This window comes from Mustela putorius, unplaced genomic scaffold (genome assembly GCF_011764305.1).
Source record: "Mustela putorius furo isolate JIRA1106 unplaced genomic scaffold, ASM1176430v1.1 tig00000129_pilon_pilon_pilon, whole genome shotgun sequence".
In the NCBI taxonomy this organism is placed as follows: Eukaryota; Metazoa; Chordata; class Mammalia; order Carnivora; family Mustelidae; genus Mustela; species Mustela putorius.
The window spans coordinates 23674372-23696581 of NW_025421290.1; the positions used below are offsets into that span (position 1 = coordinate 23674372).

Consider the following 22210-nt stretch of genomic DNA (forward strand, 5'->3'; position numbering starts at 1 on the left):
AAACTACTAATTCGAATGTTATCAGCTTCCAGAAGTGCTCCTCAAAGGCACTACCTCATTCAGAATTGTAGATAAAAGAAGTTGTCTAGTGTGTACTCTAACTCATCTAGCTTTTCTTGTTGGTTGCACAATAGTCCAGTTTGGAAGTCCCCTCCTTTATTTCACCCTATTGGTGCCCGACTGATGGATGTTAAGGCTGTTTATAAACTTCCTCGGTTGGGATAAGTGAACAACCTTGTAAATATAATGTATTTTAAAAAATGTTTGATCATGGGAGATTTTAGCCCATAGAGTAAATAGAATAGTATAGTAGACGCTCAGTTTTGGTAACTATTAGTATCCTGACATTTTCGTTGAACGCATTCCTATTTTTATATTTTTAAAAGATTTTATTTTTATTTAAGTAATCTCTGTACCCAACACGGGACTCAAACTCATGACCCTGAGTTTAAAAGTGGCATGCTCTTCTGACTGAGCCAGGCAGGTGCCCCAAATGCACTTTTAGGGTAGGATTTCATTTACTTACTAAAAAGGTGGTCTTTGAGAAGGCTTAACTATGTAAGTTAATCAATGAATTGATTGTATCAATGAATAGGCTAACTATGTAGACTTTGGTGTCTCAGTTGTATCAACGAATAGCTGTGTGACCATGGGAGAGTTAACTAACCTCTCTTAATCCCACTCCAGTGACATGGAGTCCTAATCCCTGCAGCACACAGTCCTGGTGAGGAGATAGGGCCTTTCCAGCTGTAAGTAGTTCTTTCTGATGGGCCCAAGGGAAGATGCAGGTGGGGAAGAAGGGGCTTGGATTACTGCCAATCCCACGTTGGTCTTTTTCTAGAAGGGTGTCTTTGGGAAGACTTCATCTCAGGAGAAGTTTCCAATGCTTAAAAAACAAAACAAAACAAAAGCAAAAACAAAAACAAAAACCAAAAAAAAAAACAAAAAACAAAAAACACAAAGAAAGGAAGAGAAAGAAATAATTTAACAATCCCCTCCTCCCTGCGCCAATACAATGAATGTGAAACACTGAACCTTATGCTTTATTTTTATTTTTTTTAAAGATTTTATTTATTTATTTGACAGAGAGAGAGATCACAAGTAGGCAGAGAGGCAGGCGGGGGGGGGGGAAGCAGGCTCCCCGCAGAGCAGAGAGCCCAATGCGGGACTCGATCCCAGGACCCCAGATCATGACCCGAGCCGAAGGCAGCGGCTTAACCCACTGAGCCACCCAGGTGCCCCATGCTTTTAGGTTCTTATCCATCATTCTGCTTTCCCCGAGGGTCCTTTTTTGTCTTTTCAAATCATTTCACTTGTTAAAATCCCCTTCGAGCCAAGGAACGCTTTAAAAAAAAATTATAATTTTTTCATCTTTATTGAGATATATAAGACGACATTGCATCCGTGTACGGTGGACGGCGAGTACGGTGCCTGGACACTGTTTAATTCAAGGAGGACCGTGTCCCCCGAGAATCAGGGGACGAGGGCGGGGCGGGCGCGTGGGCTCGGGAAGGTTTGCATTGCACAAGCCTGTGTCTTGCATTAGCCTCAGCCAGATTCCATCCTCCTCCTCTTCCCCACCCCCTCGTGCTCGCCACCCCTTCTTCTAGAAAACCGTGAGTCTCCCGTCGCTTTTCCCAGGCCTCTGCATCTTTGGGTCTGACTCCCCAGTAAATCCTTAGAATCGGGTCCCGGTCGCTGTGTCTGTCCCGAGTTCGAGTCCTCCGTCTGCCGGAGGATGACCTTCGCGGGCGTCCCCGGGCTCCCCAAGGGCTGGGGTGCTGGATCCTCCCACTCCCCCACCCCCGCCTCGACCCGGCCGCCTCGCCGGCCCAGGCACCGCCGTCCTCACTGGGTGGGAAGTAAAGGGTCAACGGGCCCTCCCAGCCCCCCGCCCCCCGCCCCCCTGCACTTGCCCGCCAATCGCCTCCGGTAGAGATGCGGGGAGCGCGAGTGCGGCTGCTCCGGCGGGGCGGCGGGCCGGGGCTCTCCTCCCAGCCGAGCACTGGGTCCTGGCAGACGCCCCAAGATTGTTGTGAGGAGTCTAGCCAGTTGGTGAGCGCTGTAATCTGAACCAGCTGTGTCCAGACTGAGGCCCCATTTGCATTGTTTAACATACTTAGAAAATGAAGTGTTCATTTTTAAAATTCCTCCTCCAATTGGTTTAATGCTGAATTACTGAAAAGGGCTAAGCAAAACCAGGTGCTTTCTCTGTGGGCTCTTCAGTGGCTCGGAGGACCCAGGCTCTCCCCTTGTCCTCCCCACGACTGGCTCGTCCCCCTGGAATAAAACACGGGCGAGCCCCAAGGGCCCAGAGGGAGCCGAAGTTCAGGGCCGGCTCCGAGGTCCCGCGCTGCCAGCTCCTTTTCTTTTCCCCTTCGCTGCTCCTGCTCGCACATCTTGGACATGCCAGGATTCAAAAGGTAGGTTCCCCCCGCTCAGGACCTTTTTTTCCTCCAGGGTCTGGAAACCTTACTAAAAACCTGATGGGTGGAAAATGGCTATGGCTGGAATTCAGGCTGTGTCAGGATATTGGAAAAGGCATTAGCTAGTGATGCAATGATATTGTTAATTACAAAAAGCTGCGCCTCTGTAATTTCCATCTTGAAGCCTTCTTTTGGGAGTGGGTATTTTATAATACGGCTTCAGAAGTCAGCATCCAAGGGAAGTCTGCAAAAACCTCAGAGCTTGATGCTCACCCTTACTTTACTGAAAGGGCAGCAAATTCGTGTGGCATTTTAGGATATATATATATGATATATATATCATATATATATAAAGCTGGGAAACCAATTACTAGTTCACTAGCTATTATTTTGCTGGACTGGCTGACTGTTGGACAAGTGGACGGACTAGCCGAACATCCCGAAATTGGATTTGCTCTATGTCTCTGTGGGATTCACAAAGGGCATGCGACCCAGAAGTTTCAAGCCAATGAAAAGTGGGGATTGCAGACAGAAATACATGTAAGCAAATGTTTTGCTGTTCTTTAAGGAAATTGCAGTTTCAGTCAAGGAATCCTTAAACCTTGAAGAACTTTATCTAGATTATATCGGCATGGTCTTTCGTAAACTCTTGAAAATGTCGCTGCTTTAGACAGATGAACTGTGGGTGTGTTGGGGGGGTGGGTGTGGGCTGATGTTGTACCGGGGACCAGCACTTCTCTGACAGGTAGCCCTGAGACTCAGTTGGCCCCTCTGGGTTTGCTTATGCTTTGGGCTGGTGCACAAAATGGGTGGACCCACCTGTTTTTGGAAAGTTCTGGGGACCAGTTATGAGATCCAAGTCACCCCTAGAATTTCTATAGTTTCTATAGTTCCTATATCTTGAGAGCTTTCTGGAGTTCTTCATGACAAGGTGTAACTGTTCGTGAGACCGTGAGAATAGCAGGGCGTGGGTTCCTTCTTTTTCGGAAAAACCTCTCAATGGACTGGCCTGAAATTCACTGGGCCCCCAGGACTCAGCTGTGGCTCATTCAGGAGGCCAGGCTTGAGGCTGGACCTTTCCGAGGAGACCTGTCCCTCCAGCCAAAGGGAACTGGGAGTCGGAGAGTTGGGGGAGAAATGGGGTTAGCATGCCTTTTCCACTAGCTCCTGGAGCCCACTGCAGTCAGGCTGTTCTGTCTCCAACATAAACGAGACAGGGTTTTATAACCAAGCGAAAGGAAACTTCATGTGAAGAAACAGGAAAACATTGAAATTCATAATATACAGCTTGGAAAATAAATTTGTTATTGTTCTTTCATTCCTTCCAGATATAAATCTGGCTGTCGCAAATATCAAAAAACCCTGGGATTTGGCTCTGCACTTTATAAGGTCAGAGCTGTCTCCGGCGTTCTAGAACCTGGCTCACACAGGCACTTAGACACAGTGAAAATGTGTGGACCCTCGGGGTCTTTATTCTTTGGATTGGGCACCGGATGAAGGAAGTGGGCCTGTGTCTTCTAGTACAAAGTCAAGGTTCTGTTCTCCCTGGATGTCAGCTCAAGTCCAGGGCCCTCCAGCTACCTGGGGTTGCTAATTCAGATGAGCTTTGTGTTCCTGGACTGAGTCAGCTTTGTCATCTACTGAACATTCTTTTAATGAAGGGAGGGATTATAAAGTGGAGGTATATGTTGATATAGCAGTTCTTCAAGTTCACCTCCTCCGGGAAGCCTTCTCTGATCTTCCTGTCCCTGCCTCCAGCCTGGCTCTCATGGCGCTCACTGGGTACTTCTCTCAATGCCCTTACCAGTGTGTATTGATGTAATCAATTCCCGTGGCTCTCCAGCCTGCTCCCCAGGGCAGCGATGGAGTCATGGTTTTGTTGCTCTTCTGTCTAGGGTCCATGCTTGTAAATAGTAGTTGCTCAGATAAATCACTATTGAGCTGAACAATAATAACACTAAATAGCTCTTCATTTACATAGTTTTTTTTTATACCATCATAATAATTTTTTTTTTAAATTTATTTATTTGAGAGAGAGAGAGAAAGAGAGAGAGAAGGAGGAGGGGCAGAGGGAGAGAGAGAATCTCAAGCAGACTCCCCACTGAGCATAGAGCTCAATTCTGGGCTTGATCCAACAACCCTGGGATCATGATCTGAGCTGAAACCCAGAGTCGGATGCTTAACCAACTGTGCCATCCAGGTCCGCCTAAACCACTATAATCATTTAAAAAATTTTTTTTTTTACTAAATCCTTTTTTAAAAGATTTTATTTATTTCTTTGAGAAAGAATGAGAGAAAAAGCATGAGCAGGTGGGGGCAGGGGGGAGGGGCAGAAGGAGAGGGAGAAGCAGACTCCCCACTGAGCAGGGAACCGGATGTGGGACTCATTCCCAGGACCTGGAGATCATGACCTGAGCCGAAGGCAGACGCTCAACCGACTGAGCCACCCAGGCTCCCCTGAACCATTGTAGTCATTTTTCAGTAGCATTAAGTACATTTCATGGTCTTGTGCAGTCAGTCTCTAGAACTCTTCTCATCTCGCAAAACTGAAACTCTGTCCTCGTGAAACACTAACTCCCTATTCCTTCTTCCCCTCCGCCCCCGGCACCCACCATCCTCCTCTTTGTCTCTAGGATTTAATTTAATTTAATTTTTATTTTATTATTTATTTATTTGACAGAGAGATCACCAGCAGGCAGAGAGGCAGGCAGGTGGGGGGAGGGGGAAGCAGGCTCTCTGCTGAGCAGAGAGCCCGATGCGGGACTCGATCCCAGGACCCTGAGATCATGACCTGAGCTGAAGGAAGAGGCTTAACCCACGGAGCCACCCAGGCACCCCAAGTCTCTAGGACTTTAACTGTTCTGCGTCCCTCATGTAGACGGGCACATACGGTATTTGTCCCTTTGTGACTGGCTTAATTCACTTAGCATCACGTCAACGAGGTTCATCCATGTGGTAGCTTATGCCAGAATTTCCTTCCTTACCAAGGCTGAATTATACTCCGATCCACCTTTGGTTTATCCATTCATCTGCTGAGGGACCCTTGGGTTGCTTTCAGCTTTGGGCTATTGTGAGTAAAACTGCTGCTGTAAACGTGGGTATACAAATATCTCTTTACATCCCTATTTTCCCTCTTCTGGGGGTTTCCCCAGGAGTGGCATTGTTGGATTGTACGGTAAATCAATTTTTAATGTTCTGTGGCGCTGGCACACAGCTGCCCCATTGCACCTCCCCACCAGCCCTGCACGAGGGCTCCAATTCCTCCACATCCTGGCTAACACTTGTTTTCTTGCTTTTTTTGATTAAAGCTATCCCGAGAGATGTGAAGTGGTATCTGTATTGTATTTTTCTTTATTTATTCACTTTAAAAAATTTTATTCTGTATTTTTAAAGCCTTGTGCCAGCCGTGATTTTATTAGCTAGAAGCGTGTGGGTGATGAAGGGTAGAAGACACAGGCTCAGGAGAGGTTTGGTGGCTTTGGAATGGAGAGCCGGCTTGACCTGCAATTTCTAGACTCCTCCTCCTAAGCTTTCCCTCTGCGTCCATTCTTCCCCAGGGTGCCCAGGTCCCCCAACCCCTCTTTGCCATTGGGGCCTATGTGATGTGTGCCCTGGGGTTAGGAGACTTTCCCGAGACATCTCTCTTCCGTAGAACTCAAACGCTGCACGTTGGTACTTTCCTTGCATCTTTTGAGGGTGCTATGGTCTCGTTTACTTTTCCTGTTTCAGAATAAGGACACTGAAAACTTTGCAAGAAGTAAAGACAAAGCAGCTGGTCCGTGCATGGGTCATGCCACAGCAGTGGGTTTTAGATTTTGTCTTTGAAGTAGCAAAACCTTTTATTAAAAAAAAAAATGTCATCTAACACATGATCCCAACACATAAAACTAGTTAGAGAGGCATGGTTTTACGTTGGATGGCTGGGGGTATCTGGAGTCTGCTTTGACCTCTGGAGCAGGAGCACCCCAGCCCCCCAAATATATACACAAGTTGGAGTCCCCATTGTAAATGCACAGGCAGCCTGTGGTCCCTCTTGGTCCCCAGGTCTGGATTCTGGAAGTAACTTGGGCATTTTTATCTCTCAACCTGTTTCTCTCTGCAGGATACTTACTGTTACCATTCTGGCTCTCTGTCTTCCGAGTCCTGGGAATGCACAGGTAGGATTTTAATGTTGTGTCTGATCTAGAAGCATGTTAAAAATCAGGGTGAGAGGGTCCAGCCACGCATTTTAGAACCCCAGAATTTACAGTTCACCAAAGCTGAGCCCCGCCCCTAGATGAAGGTGGGCTCAGAGAGGTGGACCCTCGCCCCAGAGGCGGGGCTGGGACTCCAGGGTTCTGATTCCCAATCCAAGACTTTGCATCGGGCAGCTGCTGTCAGTTGTGTCCTCCCAGGCTTGATTTATGGTAAATGTTAAAAAGTCAGAGGCGCTCTAGGGCTTCTGGGCAGTGGTGCCCTGCCTGCTTGTGGCCCACGTGGGTCTGCGTGTCTCTGCAGACACGCAGCCCTGGTGGGAGGAGGCGGGTCCGCCCTGGACTGACCCCCTCGGCAGGGGTGTGGACAGGGGGTGGGGAAGTCAGGCTCCAGCAGGGGTCTGGGAGAGGCCCGCAGTGCCCAGACTTTATGAAGCCAGTTTGTGTCAGCCTTTGAGAATGTGGGCACGTCCCTCCTGCAAACTCAGAGCAGCCTCTCTGTTTCTGGCTCACAGATGAGAGAGGCCTCACCTCGGGGCAGGGCTGAGGGACCACAGGCGAATGGGGGAAGACTTTTTCTCTTCCTATTAAGAAATTCAAAATAGATTCAGGCTCTTAGGGATTAAAAAGGAGCCTAGGGGGAGTAACAGAGACTTGGAGCTTGGGGGGCCCTTGGAGTCCTCTGACCCAGCCTCACGGTGACAGATGGTGACATCCAGACACGGAGAGGACAGGGGTCCTGGTCCTGTGGTTACTGCGTGTTAGGCACTCCGCATCCATGAACATATCCATCCAGTCCTTGCAGCCACGCAGAAGTAAGCGCCGTCGCCCCCATTTTACAGGTGAGGGTGTGGAGGCCGAGGAAGCTGCGAGCAGTGGTTACAGTTGAGGCATTGAAGCGAGGCTGGTGGGCTTGAACCCTCGCTGGTGCGTAGCTGGTGAGCCAGGCCTGGACTCCAGTCTCCTGGTTTTCCCGAGCCTTATGGCACAGCCTCCTGGCTCATTTGCTCCCTTTCTTTTGCCCCAAGGCCCTAAGACTCCTGACCCCACTCCCACAAATGCAGGCTGAATCCGTCATCTCTCAAAACCAGCCTACAGTGCAGGAATCCAAACCTTGGAAGGCACAAGGAAGGCCAGGGTTGGGGTTCCCATAGTTAGAAACATTCCTGCTCTGCCTGTTCCTATAAAATGCGGACTTTTGGCCCCCATGACGTTTTTCTAAGGCCTAAAGTTGTAAACTCAAATTGCACATGAAGACCACAACCCCAGGGGACCACTGAGACCTGTCTATTCCTAGAAGCATCTTTATGTAATTGTCTTGGCGAGACTGCAAAAGGGGGATTTTCCCTATTCTACTTTTCTTACAAAACAGGCTGCATTGCTGTGTAGTTTCAGGTGAGAGGGTTAGGTTAGGGAATGTCACGGGGGTCCCGAGGAGGGGAGGTCGAATAGCACCCAGGGCAAGAGAGTGATTGCCCTTAAAAGCAGTCCCATCTGCTCCTATAAAGAAATGAACTCGGGATGTGCCTCGTTATCATGTGGGCCAGATGTGATTACTCCTGTGTCTCATAACTGGGGCAGGAAACAGCCCTCAAATCTGCTGGTAGTGGGGGTTTTAAAGTGTAATGCTAAGTGTTAAATGATTATAAGAAAATACTAAAAAGAAGGGGGGCAAATAGGACTTATAATTCAGGTTTGGTGTTACGGATGCTTTTTTTTTTCTTTACTGCATTTCTCGAACTTTCTGTGATGTCCTTGTAATACTTTTATAGTTTAAAAAAAAAATGGTAAGGACCATGACTTTACCTCTTTCTCCTCTCTCCTTCCCGGCAGCAACAGTGCACTAACGGCTTCGATCTGGATCGCTCGTCAGGACAGTGCTTAGGTACGAGGGACACGGAGGATCCTGCACTGGGTGGGGGCATTCGATGACAGACCGATGGTGGGCCTGTGTCTTTCCCTGCTGCTGCTTGATATTATCAAACCTGTATTGGCCTGGGTTATGGAAGAAAACAGTGCCTGTCAATAACACCCATTTATCAATCACCTGCTTTGTGGCCCACCCCAGGAGGGGGCAAAAATGAGCATGGATTGACCTGTGTCCCCAAGGGGCTCTCCATCTGTATTAGTTTCTGATGGCTGCTGTAACAGACTGCCACAGACTTAGTGGTTTAAACAACAAAAATCTATCTCCCAGCTCAGCTCAGAAGTTATCCATAGATTTATCTGTAATTATTTATAGGTCTGAGGTTTTAGAGGGATTTCCCAGCCCAACTTCAAGGGGTCAGCAAAGCTTTTGTTTCTTTCTAGAAGCTCTAGCAGAGAATCCATGTCCTGGCTCATAGGTATTGTTGGCAGAATTCACTTTCTTTCTTTTTTAGAAAAATTGGGATATGATTGACACATCATGTCATATGAGTTTCAGGGTTACAACTTGTTGATCTGATAACACATATATATTGCAGGATGATCCCCACCGGAACCTTTGCTAACACCGCCATCACATCACATAGTCACATTTCTTTCCTTATGGCAAGAACTTTTAAGAGCGTCTCTCTTAACAATGTTCGAGAACCTAATACAATATGGCGAACTGTCCTCGCTGGGAGGGCTGTGAACTCCCCGGCACTTATTCAACTTATAAATGCAAGTTTGTGCCCTTCACCAGCCTCTCCCAGTCCTCAGCCACCATGTCACTCATGATTTTTATGAGTTTGGCTTTTTTGATTCTACATATAAGGGAGATCATACATGACTTTCCTGTGACTTATCTCGTGTAGCATGACATCCATCCATGGACTGCTACAGAACGGGGCATCAACCTCAGCATACTTCCCTTTCCCGAGGTGGGAGTTGGTGCACGTGTCTCGGTTGAGCTGTCTGGGGTGAGCGTGTCTCCCCCACAGGCCTGGACACGGACCTGGACACAGACCTGTTTGCTGGCACAGGGCGAGCTGACTTGCCAGTAGGCTTCCACTTTCTTTGCAAGGAACTAGCTCTCAGCCAAACCTTATCTTCCTTGATGCAAGGGATTCCCTCCCCCACCCAGCTGTTTTTTGGAGTAGAAGAGGAAGTCATCATGAGGTCCAACCCAGGGTTTCCCGGGGGTCGTATGGGTACATGGGAGCACTGGGCTGTTTTTAGATGGCACGCTCACAGATAAATGCTCCATTTTAGTATTGATACATACATTTTTACTGTTACCTTCTACTTATGTTGATTGGTAGTGTCTACTTGGATTTCACATGTGGGTGAGATGATATGGATTTTGTGGCTGGGGTGCAGATTGTGATGTGGTCTCTGATGGCTGATGTCTGGGTGATGCTGGTCAGTGTGATTTAGTTACACCAACGTTTGAGGGTCCCCCGCAGTGATGTGCCAGGGTGGCCCTCCGTGTTTGGGAGCAGATGCTGGTAAAGAGTGGCTTTGGGATCCTTGGCTGAACTATGTGCCATGCGCTGCCTGGCTGGGGAGCCCCTGACCCTCATCCTTTCTTTGGCATTTCCAGATATTGACGAATGCCGGACCATCCCCGAGGCCTGCCGAGGAGACATGATGTGTGTTAACCAAAACGGCGGGTACCTGTGCATCCCCCGAACAAACCCAGTGTACCGGGGGCCCTACTCCAACCCCTACTCCAACCCCTACTCGGGTCCGTACCCAGCAGCGGCCCCACCGCTCTCAGCTCCAAACTACCCCACGATTTCGAGGCCTCTCATCTGCCGCTTTGGATACCAGATGGATGAAAGCAACCAGTGTGTGGGTGAGTAGCGCAGGGTCTCAGGCTCCTGTGCTCTGGGAAGGTCCTAATCCAGCAACAGTGAAGTCCTAACCAATAAAGCAATGACTTACTTTCTACAGAGTTCCTTTCTGCTGAGTGTCCTGTGTCTCCAGGAACCCCCCCCCCCCCCCAGGAGTAGCTTAGATCGTTGTCACATTCTGGTTCTCATCTAGAAAGCTGATTTGTTTTTTCTTTATTTTCATCTGTCTATCATCTATCTACCTAAAGACTAAGCTTATATTCTCTCTGTTTGATCATAAATGCATCTGGTTTAACTTAGTGAATCCCAGAGAGAAGATCTAGAAAGGACCAGCACTTTCTCTTCAACACTCCTCACCCTTGAATGGAATGTATACTCTTGAAATAAAAGAAGTCTTGAAGGCCATGGCCAGCTGTTCTGGAAAGAGAGTGGGTTCCTTGGGTGGGTGCCAATGTTCTTTTGGCTATAATGAGCCCCGCTGATGGGAACTCACAGCGAGAATAGACCTCTGGGAGGAAGGCGACATCACATGGCATGAGTCCCCAAGGGGGTTGGCAGGTGGTTTGACCAGTGCCCTGGTGAGCTTTGGTGTCTGTTGACCAGTGTGGCCTTGGCGGAGGGCTACTGGGGATCCTTCCTTGGTTGCTCTGATGGTTGGACCAAGAGCTCTGTGACTATTTCCAGCTTCAGCAGATGGTCTAGAGTGGTGATGGCTCCAGACCTTTTTGATCATGCACCTCGCATCCAAGATCTTTTTGAGCTTGGAGCCCCATGAGATGCGTATTTATAAATTACATACATATCCTGTTATACTAATATGGTTTGAGGAGTGTAACGCATACATTTAAGACTAGAACATCTTAGAAGATGTGATAAAAATAAATGTGAGTGAAGTTCTGATACGTCCCTTCCCCAAAGTCCTGGAGACCACCGGTGTGCCTAGTGAGATTTTTGTTGGTCCGTTTTTAGGGCTCTGAAGTATTAAGCTGTTAGAGAGTCTGGGTTGGCTATCTCGTAATATCTTCTGTTCTTGCAAATGAGTGTGCATTTCCATCTGGATACATGGATATAGTATGCAAACCAGTGTCCTTCAGAGCCGCAAGGGGAAACTGGGTGCACCTGGGCCCAAACTTCTCCATTCTTACTGGTTGCGAAGGACATGGGGTGTATGTGGCGGGGGGGCGAGGGGGGAAGATAAATAGAGGTAGAGAGGAGGAGGGGTGGGGACGGAGGGGAGAGTGAGTTAATGGTCACTCCAAATAGAGATGAGTGGGCAGAGGCAAAGAGTGTGGGGTCCAGCCAAGCCACAGACACAGTTTGGTGGAGAAGGAGGTAGTGCCCTTCCCTATAACGAGCTGCCGGAGCGCTGTAACTGGAAGGGACTTTACCAACTGAACTTCCGCTTCCTCGTCCTCTAGGAAAGGGAGCACGGACTCCAGCAGGTTAGTCATGACAGAGGTAGGATGGTGGGTTACAGGACTGACTACCACTATCTACCTTCCTAACTGGGCCACGTGACCTCTCTTGTCGGGTAGTAAAGAAAGGATCCCGGAAAGAAATGCAGAGAAGGAGCGGTTGGGGGATGTCTGGGTGGCTCAGTTGGTTCAGGGTCTGCCTTTGGCTCAGGTCCTGATCTCAGGGTCCTGGGATGGAGCCTGGTGTTGGGCTCCCTGCTCAGGGGGGAGCCTGCTTTTCCCTCTGCCTCTGCTGCTCCTCCCCACTTGTGCTCTCAGTCTCTCTCTCTCTCTCTCTCTCAAATAAATAAATAATCTTTAAAGGGAAAAAAAAGGAGAGATTGGAGTAGAGCGCCTCTTCCAGGATGTCCTGTAGGGCTGGATGCATCGAGTGCAGGATTGAAAGTGAGGAAGGGGGTGTGATTATCCATTGAGGTGCTCCAGGATTTTGTGAGGGGGCCTCAGGGTGTTCTGCCTGATGTCTGGGGCCATCCCACAGACCCCTTTGGGGAACAACTGGGAACTGCTGCACCACTCCCCGAAGCAGTCCCCTCCCTCCCACAGACTTCTTTCCAGGAACTCAGGGCCCTTAAGAAGGACGGGGCTGGGAAACCTATTCATCTCCTTGTCCCCATGACGTCATGCAGTTTCACGGTTCCTAACCTGTCACGCGGGAGACGTGGAGCCTTCATAATGGCCCTTTCTGTAAGAAGAATAGAGTCAAGGAACCCTAGCGAGGACTGGCACCGGGCCCACCCATTTCCAAAAAGTTCAGCATTATGCATTCATAAATCCCGAGTGCTTTCTAACTTCCCTTCCCTGCACCCCACTATTTCCTGACGTACACAGGTCCTTCTGGGCATTGTAAGAGGTGGCGTCACAGGGGAGGGACAAGAGAGGGGATGAGGAAGGGTGTCTGCTTCCACCCACTGTGCCCTCCAGGATGCAGGAGGGGGGCTTGAGAACAGGCAAAAGGGAAGCCAGGCGCAGAGATGGCCGAAGTGGGGGCGGGGGGGGGGCGCAGGGGGGCGCACACCAGGAGAGGGCATTGTTGATAAAGGAGGAGGTGGTGCGTGGGGGGCTCTCACCACCTGGAGGAGGAGGATGTAGGTCTGAGCTTGTGGAGGAAGTGTGGAACCAGCGCTGCATAATCGGGAAGAACAGGGAAACATTTCTGAAATTTGGGTGCCCTAGGAGGGAGGACAACCTCTTCAAAGGAGTCTTCTCCTCACCATCAGGATGAAGCTGATAAGCCAGAGTGATGAGAGCAGCGGTCAGGAGAGCAAATGCTTCCCCAGGGCTGGGTGCAGGAGTAGTTACATGTGAATTAAGAGCCCGAGCCATTTGGAGAGGTTAGGAAATCCAGCCAAAGAGAATGGGGATGAACCAGGGTTTGAACCCATTCAGCTCCGGATGAGGCTCAGATTGGTCAAGGTTTGTTCAAAGCCTCTGAGAGAGTCTGTGTTGGAGCCCTGATTAAACACAAGGACCTTCTCTTGCTTTTTTTTTTTTTTTTTTTTTTTTGTAATTAAAGTTTCTCCTGTAAAGAACCTAGACAAAAGCAGAGACCATAATGAACACTACCTACTTATCACTGCGTGGCTGTAATTGTCAGCACAGACCGAGCCTTGCTTGTCCTTTACCCTCCCCCAGTGGACTGATCAAAGCAAATCTCAGGCATCATGTAACTTTATCCTTAAATACTTAAGAATGTATCTCTCACAGATAGAGATACATTCTCTATCTAGAGATAGAGATTCTTAAAAAAAAAAAAAGGGACGCCTGGGTGGCTCAGTGGGTTAAGCAGCTTCCTTCGGCTCAGGTCATGATCCCAGCGTCTTGGGATTGAGTCCCACATCAGGCTCCTTGCTCCGCAGGGAGCCTGCTTCTCCCTCTGCCTCTGCCTTCCACTCTGTCTGCCTGTGCTCGCTCTCGCTCGCTCTCTCTGACAAATAAATAAAATCTTTAAAAAAAAAAAAAAAGCCCCAACACTGTTTGTTATCAAACCTACAAAAATCAACAATAATTCCTATTTATCATTAAATGTCCAGGTGGTGTTCAAATTTCCCTGATCATAAGTGTCTTCCTTTCCCCCTTGTTGGTTTGTTAGAATCGGATCCAAATGATCCGATGATCCGATCCAAATTACATTTTGTTGACAAGTCTTTTAAATTTCTCTTAATATTTTTTGTTTCTCTTGCCACGAGGCAAGAGAACTACAAGGTGGGGTTCTTTGTCCTGTACAATTCCTTACATTTGGGATTTTACTGATCACGATTTTGGGTGATTTTTAGCATATTCCTTCATGTCTTCCGTTTTTCTCTACACTGGTAATATATCTAGAGACCTGATCCAATTCAAATTAAATATTTTGGGCAGACTGCTTCATAGGTAATACCATTATTCTTTTGTTCTCTTTCTGCCCTGCTTTCTCCTCATGAACTCTGAGACAATTTGCTTAAAGAAGCAAATGTACCTTTTCACCGTGACTTCCTTTTTCTGAGTTTTGGACCCAGTCTCAAAGAAGCAGTTTCCTCCATTGTGTCCGGATTAGAATGTGGCCTGTCTCTGCAGGCCAGGCAGGGCCAGGCTCTGTGCACTTGTTCCTGGTGCCCCAGAGTTTCCTTCTTGACTTCTCTGTTTTGGGTTCTGCCTTGGAGGCGAATAGATGCTGTTCCTTCTGGAACAAAATTCAGCCTCAGGTTTGAGTCCCCCTCCACCGTAGATGTAAATCGGGGTCACCTGGGACACTTACAGAGTGAACGGTGACCCAAGAGTTAAAGCTCATGAACCAAGCAAGTTTTGTGTCATCTAGAAAACTGGCCTTTTGGCTTGTGGGTGCTCAGCCCTACGGCCGAGGGTGGTGACTCATGGCTGGTTAGGATGTGTCCTCCAGATCCTGGACCCCTGGGAGATCAGTGGCCAGCTTCTCTGGCGATGGAGAGCCAGATGGACATGGTTAGTCATCAAGGAAGTAAGAGCGGCTCCAGGGAAGTCTTACCTACCTAGATGCACCGAAGATACAGAGAAAAGATAAAATCAAAGGCATACCAAGGATTCTGAGCTGGCCAAAAGACCTTGCAGAAGCAGGATGCTGTGGGGTTAATGGTATGGCTGCTGAAGGTTCAGGAAGAAGGGAGCTGAGCTGAGGGCTGGAGCTACCATGGTTTGAACCCCCACTCAGGAACCTTCCTATCATAGCATGCTGCCTCTGAGAACATCAACTTCAGCCAAGGTCCCTGCATGTGGATGTCCCTTATTTATGTGTGCTTGTCCCCTTTGGGGCTCAACTTGTCACCTCTCTTGGTGGACAGTCTTAGTTCTGGCTTTGCCAGTCAGCTTGGCTTAGCAGCAAACTTAGGGACTGTACTGGTGACAGATGCTTATGGAATGTTCTGCGGTTGACCAAGCAGTCTTTTACTAGAGCCCAGGGACTGAAGGGGATCTTCTGGTCGTTTGTGAAATTATTCTCCTTCCTGGCCCAGGGATTTGTATTGATCAAAGCGTTTGAGTAGCGAGGTAGGCATTCATAGGGATCCTTCTAGAAGACGGATGTGCTAGCCCGAGACTTTGTGTTGAGTTAGTCTTCCTGAAAGCCAGCCAGGTTTTATTCAACTGACAATAAATGTGACCAATGATAACAGAGCACCTGTTGGGGCCAGACTCTGCTCTGGGCACTGAGGGGGCAGGGTGTCTGGGCATGGCTGCGGGCTCTCTCCAGAAGTTACCGTCAGGAAGGGAGATTGGACACAAAAGAAGCTGCTAAAATACTAGGTGGCCTGTGATAGGTCCCTGAGATGGTGAAGAGAAGGCAGAGATGGGCAGGCTGTGCCTTCTGGAACGGAGAGGGCTGGAACTTGGACATCAGACTGGCCTTGAGTCCCATCCTGGTTTGGTCACTTCCTGGCTGTGAGCCTTGAATCTCAGTTTCCTCATCTGTAAACTGGGCATGACAAGTCTGGCTCACAGAGAATGTGGGGAAATACCTTGTCCAGTGTCTGTCTGTAGAATCACAAGGAAACCGTTCATCAAGAAAGACTCAAGGGTCTGGCGATGACAACCTGTGTGTAGAAAGATTCATAGAATCTGAAAATGCACTGCAAGCCTCATTCTTTAGAACCTTTAAAATGACCAAAAACTGAGCTTGGTACACACCCATCCCACAGACTTTGCAGGATATGGCCTAGTTTCTTCCCTCATGAAATTTCAGTCAGGTTCTGCTGCAAGACTCCAGAAAAGCCTGGGTTTGTTTAAACTGTGAAACGGAACAGTGAGAAGACTTTCCATCCTGACATTTGTTCCCAGAAGATAAGGCAAGGACAGGAGCACTGGAAACTTCACTGAGCCCTCCACGTGGCGGCTCCTGTGGGCTTTTCTCCCAATTTTTTTTTTTATAAAGGCTTGGACAATAACTTGAAACCACGTCCTCAGGGATGAGACTGGAAGGAAAATGCAGGGAACGCAGGTCACTGGGTTCCTTCGGCTGCCGAGGGCACGGGGACCAGGCAGGCCTGGCAAGAAGTGGGACCAGGCTTGAGTCAGGGGCTCCGCAGTTGGGTTTGCTTGTCAACCGGGCCTTGGCAGACTTATCCCCGTGCACCCCGTCCTGCTTCAAGTCTTTCCTAGTCACTGGTGGGGATAGGGAGTGAGCAGAATAGGGGGGTTTACAATAAATAAATAAATAAAAACTTTAGAAAAATAAACATTAAAACTTAATTTTTAAAATGAATTCTCATATTGTTTGAATCTGTTAGAAGGATGTATTATTTTTGTTTTAAAACAAAACCACCGCCCCCCGCCCCCCCCACACCCCCCCCCCCCGCCAATTTTTTTAAAGCTTAAAGTGAGACAGATGGCGTGGGAAAGGGACCAGAGAGGACACTGAGAAGAACGGGACAGATTTGCTATTTATTAGCTGTGGGGCATAAGAAAGTCATTGGGCCTTTCTGTAAAAAGGAGGGACAGGAGGATAGTAAGGATCTTAATGTGGGGTGTGCGGCTAGAATTCAGGGATCCGTTGTCATGTTTTTTCTCATTAACGTCTAGTGAAATTTGTCATTGTTGTCCATTATGGAGACAGTAGGCTGTAATGCCTTAGTGGTCCCTGTGACAGTATTAACGCGAAAAGCACAGCTAGTCATACACCATGTTATAGCTGTAACAGTGACTCTGAAGTGTCTTGAAGTATTTGGCGTATCTTGAAATGCCATTTTCACTAATTGCTACTTCAGAATTGTACAAGATAGTAGGCTGCTGTCCTGTCTTGTTATGTAATGCCCTGATAAGGAAGCATATATGTTTCTACAATGCACATTTATTTTTTAAACTATTTTGTTAATTGCCTTTCAATATAATTGGTCTCCCTGTGAGTTTAACTCCATGCAATTCAAAGCATTCTTCTGAGAAGGGGGTCCATGGGCTTCATCTGCCTGTAGAACAGGTTTGTGGCACCCACACCAAAGGCTTAAATTCCCTGGAGGAGATAATCTCTTGGTCTCTTCCAACTCAAGAATGTTCCACTTTTCTAAATCCTCCCAGTCCTTAGGAAGACAGTCTGGATTTTCCCTTCATGTGTTCTCATCCGGATTGCTCTGTGACGTGGTCCTTCTCGACTTCAACCAGCACACGTGCTCAGTGACATCTGCCAGGACTGAGTCTGTTCTCCGTGTGTGAGGAAGTCCCTCTCTACCCACAGCTGCCACTGCCTTCCAGAACCAGCCCTGGTCTGTAGGGGTGAGGAAGTGCAGCGAGCTGACCACCCCCCACACCCAGTGGGCACCCATGAGGAGACCTGCCCAGCCCTCAGTGCTTTGGAGAGTAGGCACGTCCTCAGTGCCTAGTATACCAATTTTCTCAATGACCTACAAATTTTTCTTGGCTCTCACCTTATGTTCCTTGGTCTGGTCCTGTTTCTTTCAATTATGTTCCATTCAGGAATTAGCCAGTTGTGTGTGACAAGCAAGTGGTGCTGCAACAGGATGGAAGAAGTGTGAACTTTTAGCAGCGGGGCAATTAAGCCCTTGACGGTCATGGCTAAGGTGGGTGTATGACTGGCTCTCTGAAGAGTGTCTGCAGGAAGGTAGGAGAGCACCGTTACCTGTCAGGGCCAGGGCTGATCAGACTGTGCAGCCATGTGTGCTTTAAATGAGTGGGAGGAGCGTCCTTTGGTGCTTCCATAAGGTGTTGTGCGTTGAGATGGAAGAAGGTGATGGTATCTTCTCTTTTGTCATCAAGCTTAGTGATAGATTTCTTTGCAAATGTCCTTTTGATGAAAGTAGACCAAGTACACCACTGGCCAAATTGAGAATGGACCCAGTCACACAGGTTCTGTATCTATATTGGCAGTTTCCACAGATATTCTCCCAAGCTCTTATCTGCTTGTATGCCTGGTGTTGGAAGGGCATCTGTCGCTCCTGCCCATGCCCCAGCATGATGCAAGAGACAGAGTGATTTGGGAGCTCTTTGTGCTCTCAGAAATGGATTAAATGAGATAAAGAAGTAAAAATAGCATAGGAGTGCAAAGTCTAAGTTTTATAGAGTGTGTACATGAGTACGAGAAAATGATTAAAGCAGTACATTAGTAATCACATTAATGTCATCAACAACAGCCTCATGTAGATATCGTCTGAAAGGCTCAAGTTGTGACATCTGCTGTTTGGGAAAGAAAGGAGATCTTTATTTTCTTGAAGGACCTGGAGGGAGAAGTCATCAGGCCGAAGAGCAGTGGGAGTTAGTAAGATGGGGGCAGGGAAGAGCAGAGGCTTTAGATTCAGACATTTGGGGTTCAGATCCCATCCTTGCACAGTTGCCGGGCTCAGGGTATTAAAACCTTTGAATGTCCCATCTACAACATGGGAAATTAACACGTTTCTTATGGGGTTGTTTAAGAAGTTTAGCGAAGGAATGCAGAGTGTCCCCTAGTCAGGCGTGCAGTCCCGGAACAGTAGTCACTGCTGTCACTCCCTTACCATCTGCTCTCCCCACAGGAACAGGGCTCTGTTGGCTTCACATCTTACCAGTCCTTACTGGGTCACAATGGGGTACACAGACACAGGGCTGCTTATCCTCCCAAGTTTGGGGAGGGAGAGTGGAAGGGGAGGGAGACAGAGAGGGACTGCCTTTCAGATTGTGACTGCTGATACTGTCTCCCCCTCTCCACTCTGACCCCACTCAGCCAGACAGGCTGCCTTTGATCCTTTCTCTGGGGCCTCTCTCAGCTCTGGGAGCGCTGAGGAGGAGTGACATGATTATGTGTGTTCCCCTCTCTCTTTGGCTGCCAGCTTCTCTGCACACATAGACACGGAGACAGAAAGGCCACCTTCAAACCGCACTGGCTGGCAGGCTGGGACTGGGGCTGGGCTGGGGGGCTCCTCAGACCATCTTCCCCAGCAGGCCAGCATCCCCCCTTTTTGGTGGCAGAAAGCTCACAGCTTCTGGGCAGCCCCCAGTTGTGCGGCAGAGGGCAGACAGGTGTCCACGTGCACTCCTGAGGATGGGGGTATCAGGGCTTGGAGCTGTGCGTGGGGTGCCTGGTGAGGGCTGGGAGGTTTCTTGGTTGCAGGCGTGGCCCCAGCACGCACTGTTTATCCACAGCATCTGGCAGAGTGGGCTCTTAGCAAATGACTGTCGAATGAATGAATGAATGAATGAATGAGTGGAGAGAAAGGGAGTGTGAGCACTGTTAAACCCAAGCAGTGAGAGAGGAACCCTCACTCATTTCCTAACTCAGCCTCTCATCACTCACTCCAGCACACCCCCCTGAGCCCAAGGCTCCTGTTTGTCTTGGAAGCAGAGGAGCGTGTTTGGGGAAGGGTCTTGAGGCCATCTCCTTGGGGGCTGGCAGAGAGAGGACATTCACAGGATTCCTTCTCTCCAGAGGGCCTCAGACATCAGACTGGATGTCAAGGACTGACCTCCCATTCCCCTCTGGCTCGTCGGAGCTGGGCCAGAGGGGAGATGGGGACAGCCAGTGCTGGGCCCTGCCCCAGGCAGCCAGCATCCATGGACTCCAGGTCAGGGCTGGGGAAGCAGCGAGCCTCGGGGGACTCGTCAGTGCTGTCTGACTTTCCCTCATACTAAGACATTTGTAGAACGCCAGCCAGAGTTGATTTATGAGTTTTCACATATTTCACAGGTCTCAACACATCCCCCAGGAATCAATGAGGTCAGACAGAACAGACTTTGCATCCGGAATCAGTATGAAATTGGCATCTTCAACTGTTCCCATGGGAAGGAGGGGATAATAATTTGAGGGGAGATTATATTAAGCAATGCAAAGACACAAAAAAATCTGACTCGGCTTCATTCCCACTGGGGAGAAAGACAAGTCATCTGTTTTCCGCATTTGAGCTGGGTGAGGGGTGGCCATCTCCGCCGGGGCCCCTGTGACCACAACGCAGCAGGACCGGACAGGGCCACTGGGGCGAGTGATGAACTCAGAGCAAACAGCAGTGACCACAGCATCCCGCCCCGCGTCCTCCGGCTCATGCCCCGTAACTACAATACATAGACTTTGGGGATTATTTTTTAGCAGCTCTCTATCCAGCAGGAGCTCGTATTTGTAGCACCTGATAAATATTTGTTGAACAAGCCAAAAAGCTGATGTGGTGAATTGTATGTATAGGATTGAAATGAACCGGGGAAATCGGGTGTCCATATAGATTAGTTTTATCATTAATAGGCTATCATAAGTGGAGTGCCCGCAAAGAATAGGAATTCTGCTCTGGGAATGGGTGCGATGCCCTTTAAGAGAATCTTTGGAGGACTGAGTAGGGTTTTCATGTGGGAGACGGGAAAGGACTTTCTGGTTTGAGGAAACAGCTCAGGTACAGGCATAGAGGCAGGAATACCAATGAGAGCTGGCCTTGGTCATGAGCGCAGGGGTCACCTGCCCATTCTTGATACCCAGTGTGTGGCTGCAGCATGGCTGTGGGTGGGAGGTGGGGCCGGCATGGAAGGAGAGATAAGACCAAGAAAATCGGCAAGAACTAGATGGTGGGGGCTTTGAATGCCAAGCCAAGGGCTTGGGCTTTGTTCATTGAACACAGGTTTTTGAGTGGAGGAGGGGTGTGACTTTTATTTGAAGAGGATTCCTGGTTGAGGGACCTGGTGGTCTGGGATCCACATCCGATCTTAGTCCTGCCACAAGTTCAGCGGGTGATGGTAGCTCCATCGCTCCTCCTTCTGGGCTCCACTTCCCCATCTGTGCATGCAGGAAGGCCCGGCCAACAGTCTCTCAGGCTCTGTCCAGCCCTGACCACCCAGGAGGATGAAGGGCTTACTTACCACAATCAGGTGGAGCATAGCTTCTGGACGCAGGTAGATTCTGGAGAGAGTATCTTTCCCCTTGAGGCAATGATTTTGCATTTGACCTAAGCTCTGGGGGCAGGGAGGGACTCATTACTGGGCCATCTCTTAATGCTATCACTTCCTTTTCTCAGAGTCCGGGTTGGAGCCTTCCTGTGAGCGGGAAGAGTGAGCCCTTCTCTAGTCCCTCCAGAAAAGGGGCCTCCAGGGATGGCGATGAAATCAGCTCTGACCATGATGATAGCCTGTGGCCCTGTTCCGTGGGAAATCTGGCAGCGTCTTTGTAACACCTGGGGGCAGTTTGCAAGCAGCTGGAGTAAAACCCAAGTTCCTCATGAAGCCAGGCGTCCTCTTAGACTGACCAGTGGGGTGGAGAGGGAAGAGTTTCACAATCAGGCCGTTCTGGGAAATACCCCCACCTCAGCCCTCCAACACAGACCCTTGTTCCAGAACCATCTCCCTCTTACTTAGCTCCGGAGGGCAGGTGTTGGTCAGGCACCCGGTTGGCACCTTGCTGCGGGAGGCTGGATCCTGAGGTTATACCCTTAATCAACTCCCTTAAATGTGGTAATTCCCACTTGAACACTGCCTCCCCCTTTCCCAAATGCTTTCCCATTCACTCACTCACTGATTTCTCCAACAGTCCAGCAGGCAGGCTCAAGGGTTGTTTTCCCTGTTTCACAGAATACTTGGAAAGGCTCTGTGACTGTCCCCAGTATCCCTCCCTTGGTCCGTGGGAGAGGCCGACCTGAGCACAGGCTTGCTGACTTTCAGACCCTGCTCCTCCCTAAGACTCCCCGGATGCTCCTGGTTTTGTTCGTTGGTTTTAAATTTAAATTCCAGTTACTTAACATCCAGTGTAAAATTCGTTCCAGGTCTACAGATAGGAACTCCGCACGCGGGGCTCCTTGCAGCCAAGTGCATGCCTTAGTCTCCATCACCTATCTCCCGTGTCCCTCTCAGCCCCCTCCACTCTGGGGACCACCAGTTTGCTCTCTAGAGTTAAGAGGCTATTTCTTGGTTTGCCTCCTCCTCTCTTCCTCCCGTCCCTTTGATCTCCCCACTTTGTT

At 49.0% G+C, this 22210-nt stretch overlaps 1 protein-coding gene across 2 annotated transcripts in view; it reads left to right on the top strand.

Annotated features, from left to right (window-relative positions):
* The first annotated feature begins 1544 nt into the window (after positions 1-1544).
* FBLN5 (fibulin 5) overlaps positions 1545-22210 on the top strand; it is a 73794-nt gene continuing 53128 nt past the window's right edge. Inside the window, exons 1-5 of one of the 2 annotated variants that reach the window (XM_045071177.1) lie at positions 1545-1616; positions 2227-2423; positions 6529-6583; positions 8453-8504; positions 10128-10382. In XM_045071177.1, coding sequence (XP_044927112.1) covers positions 2407-2423; positions 6529-6583; positions 8453-8504; positions 10128-10382 — 379 coding nt within the window. In that variant the 5' untranslated portion in view covers positions 1545-1616; positions 2227-2406. Of the gene's footprint in view, positions 1617-2226; positions 2424-2772; positions 2967-6528; positions 6584-8452; positions 8505-10127; positions 10383-22210 lie in introns of those variants that run through there. The other variant, XM_045071174.1, reaches the window with a different exon arrangement.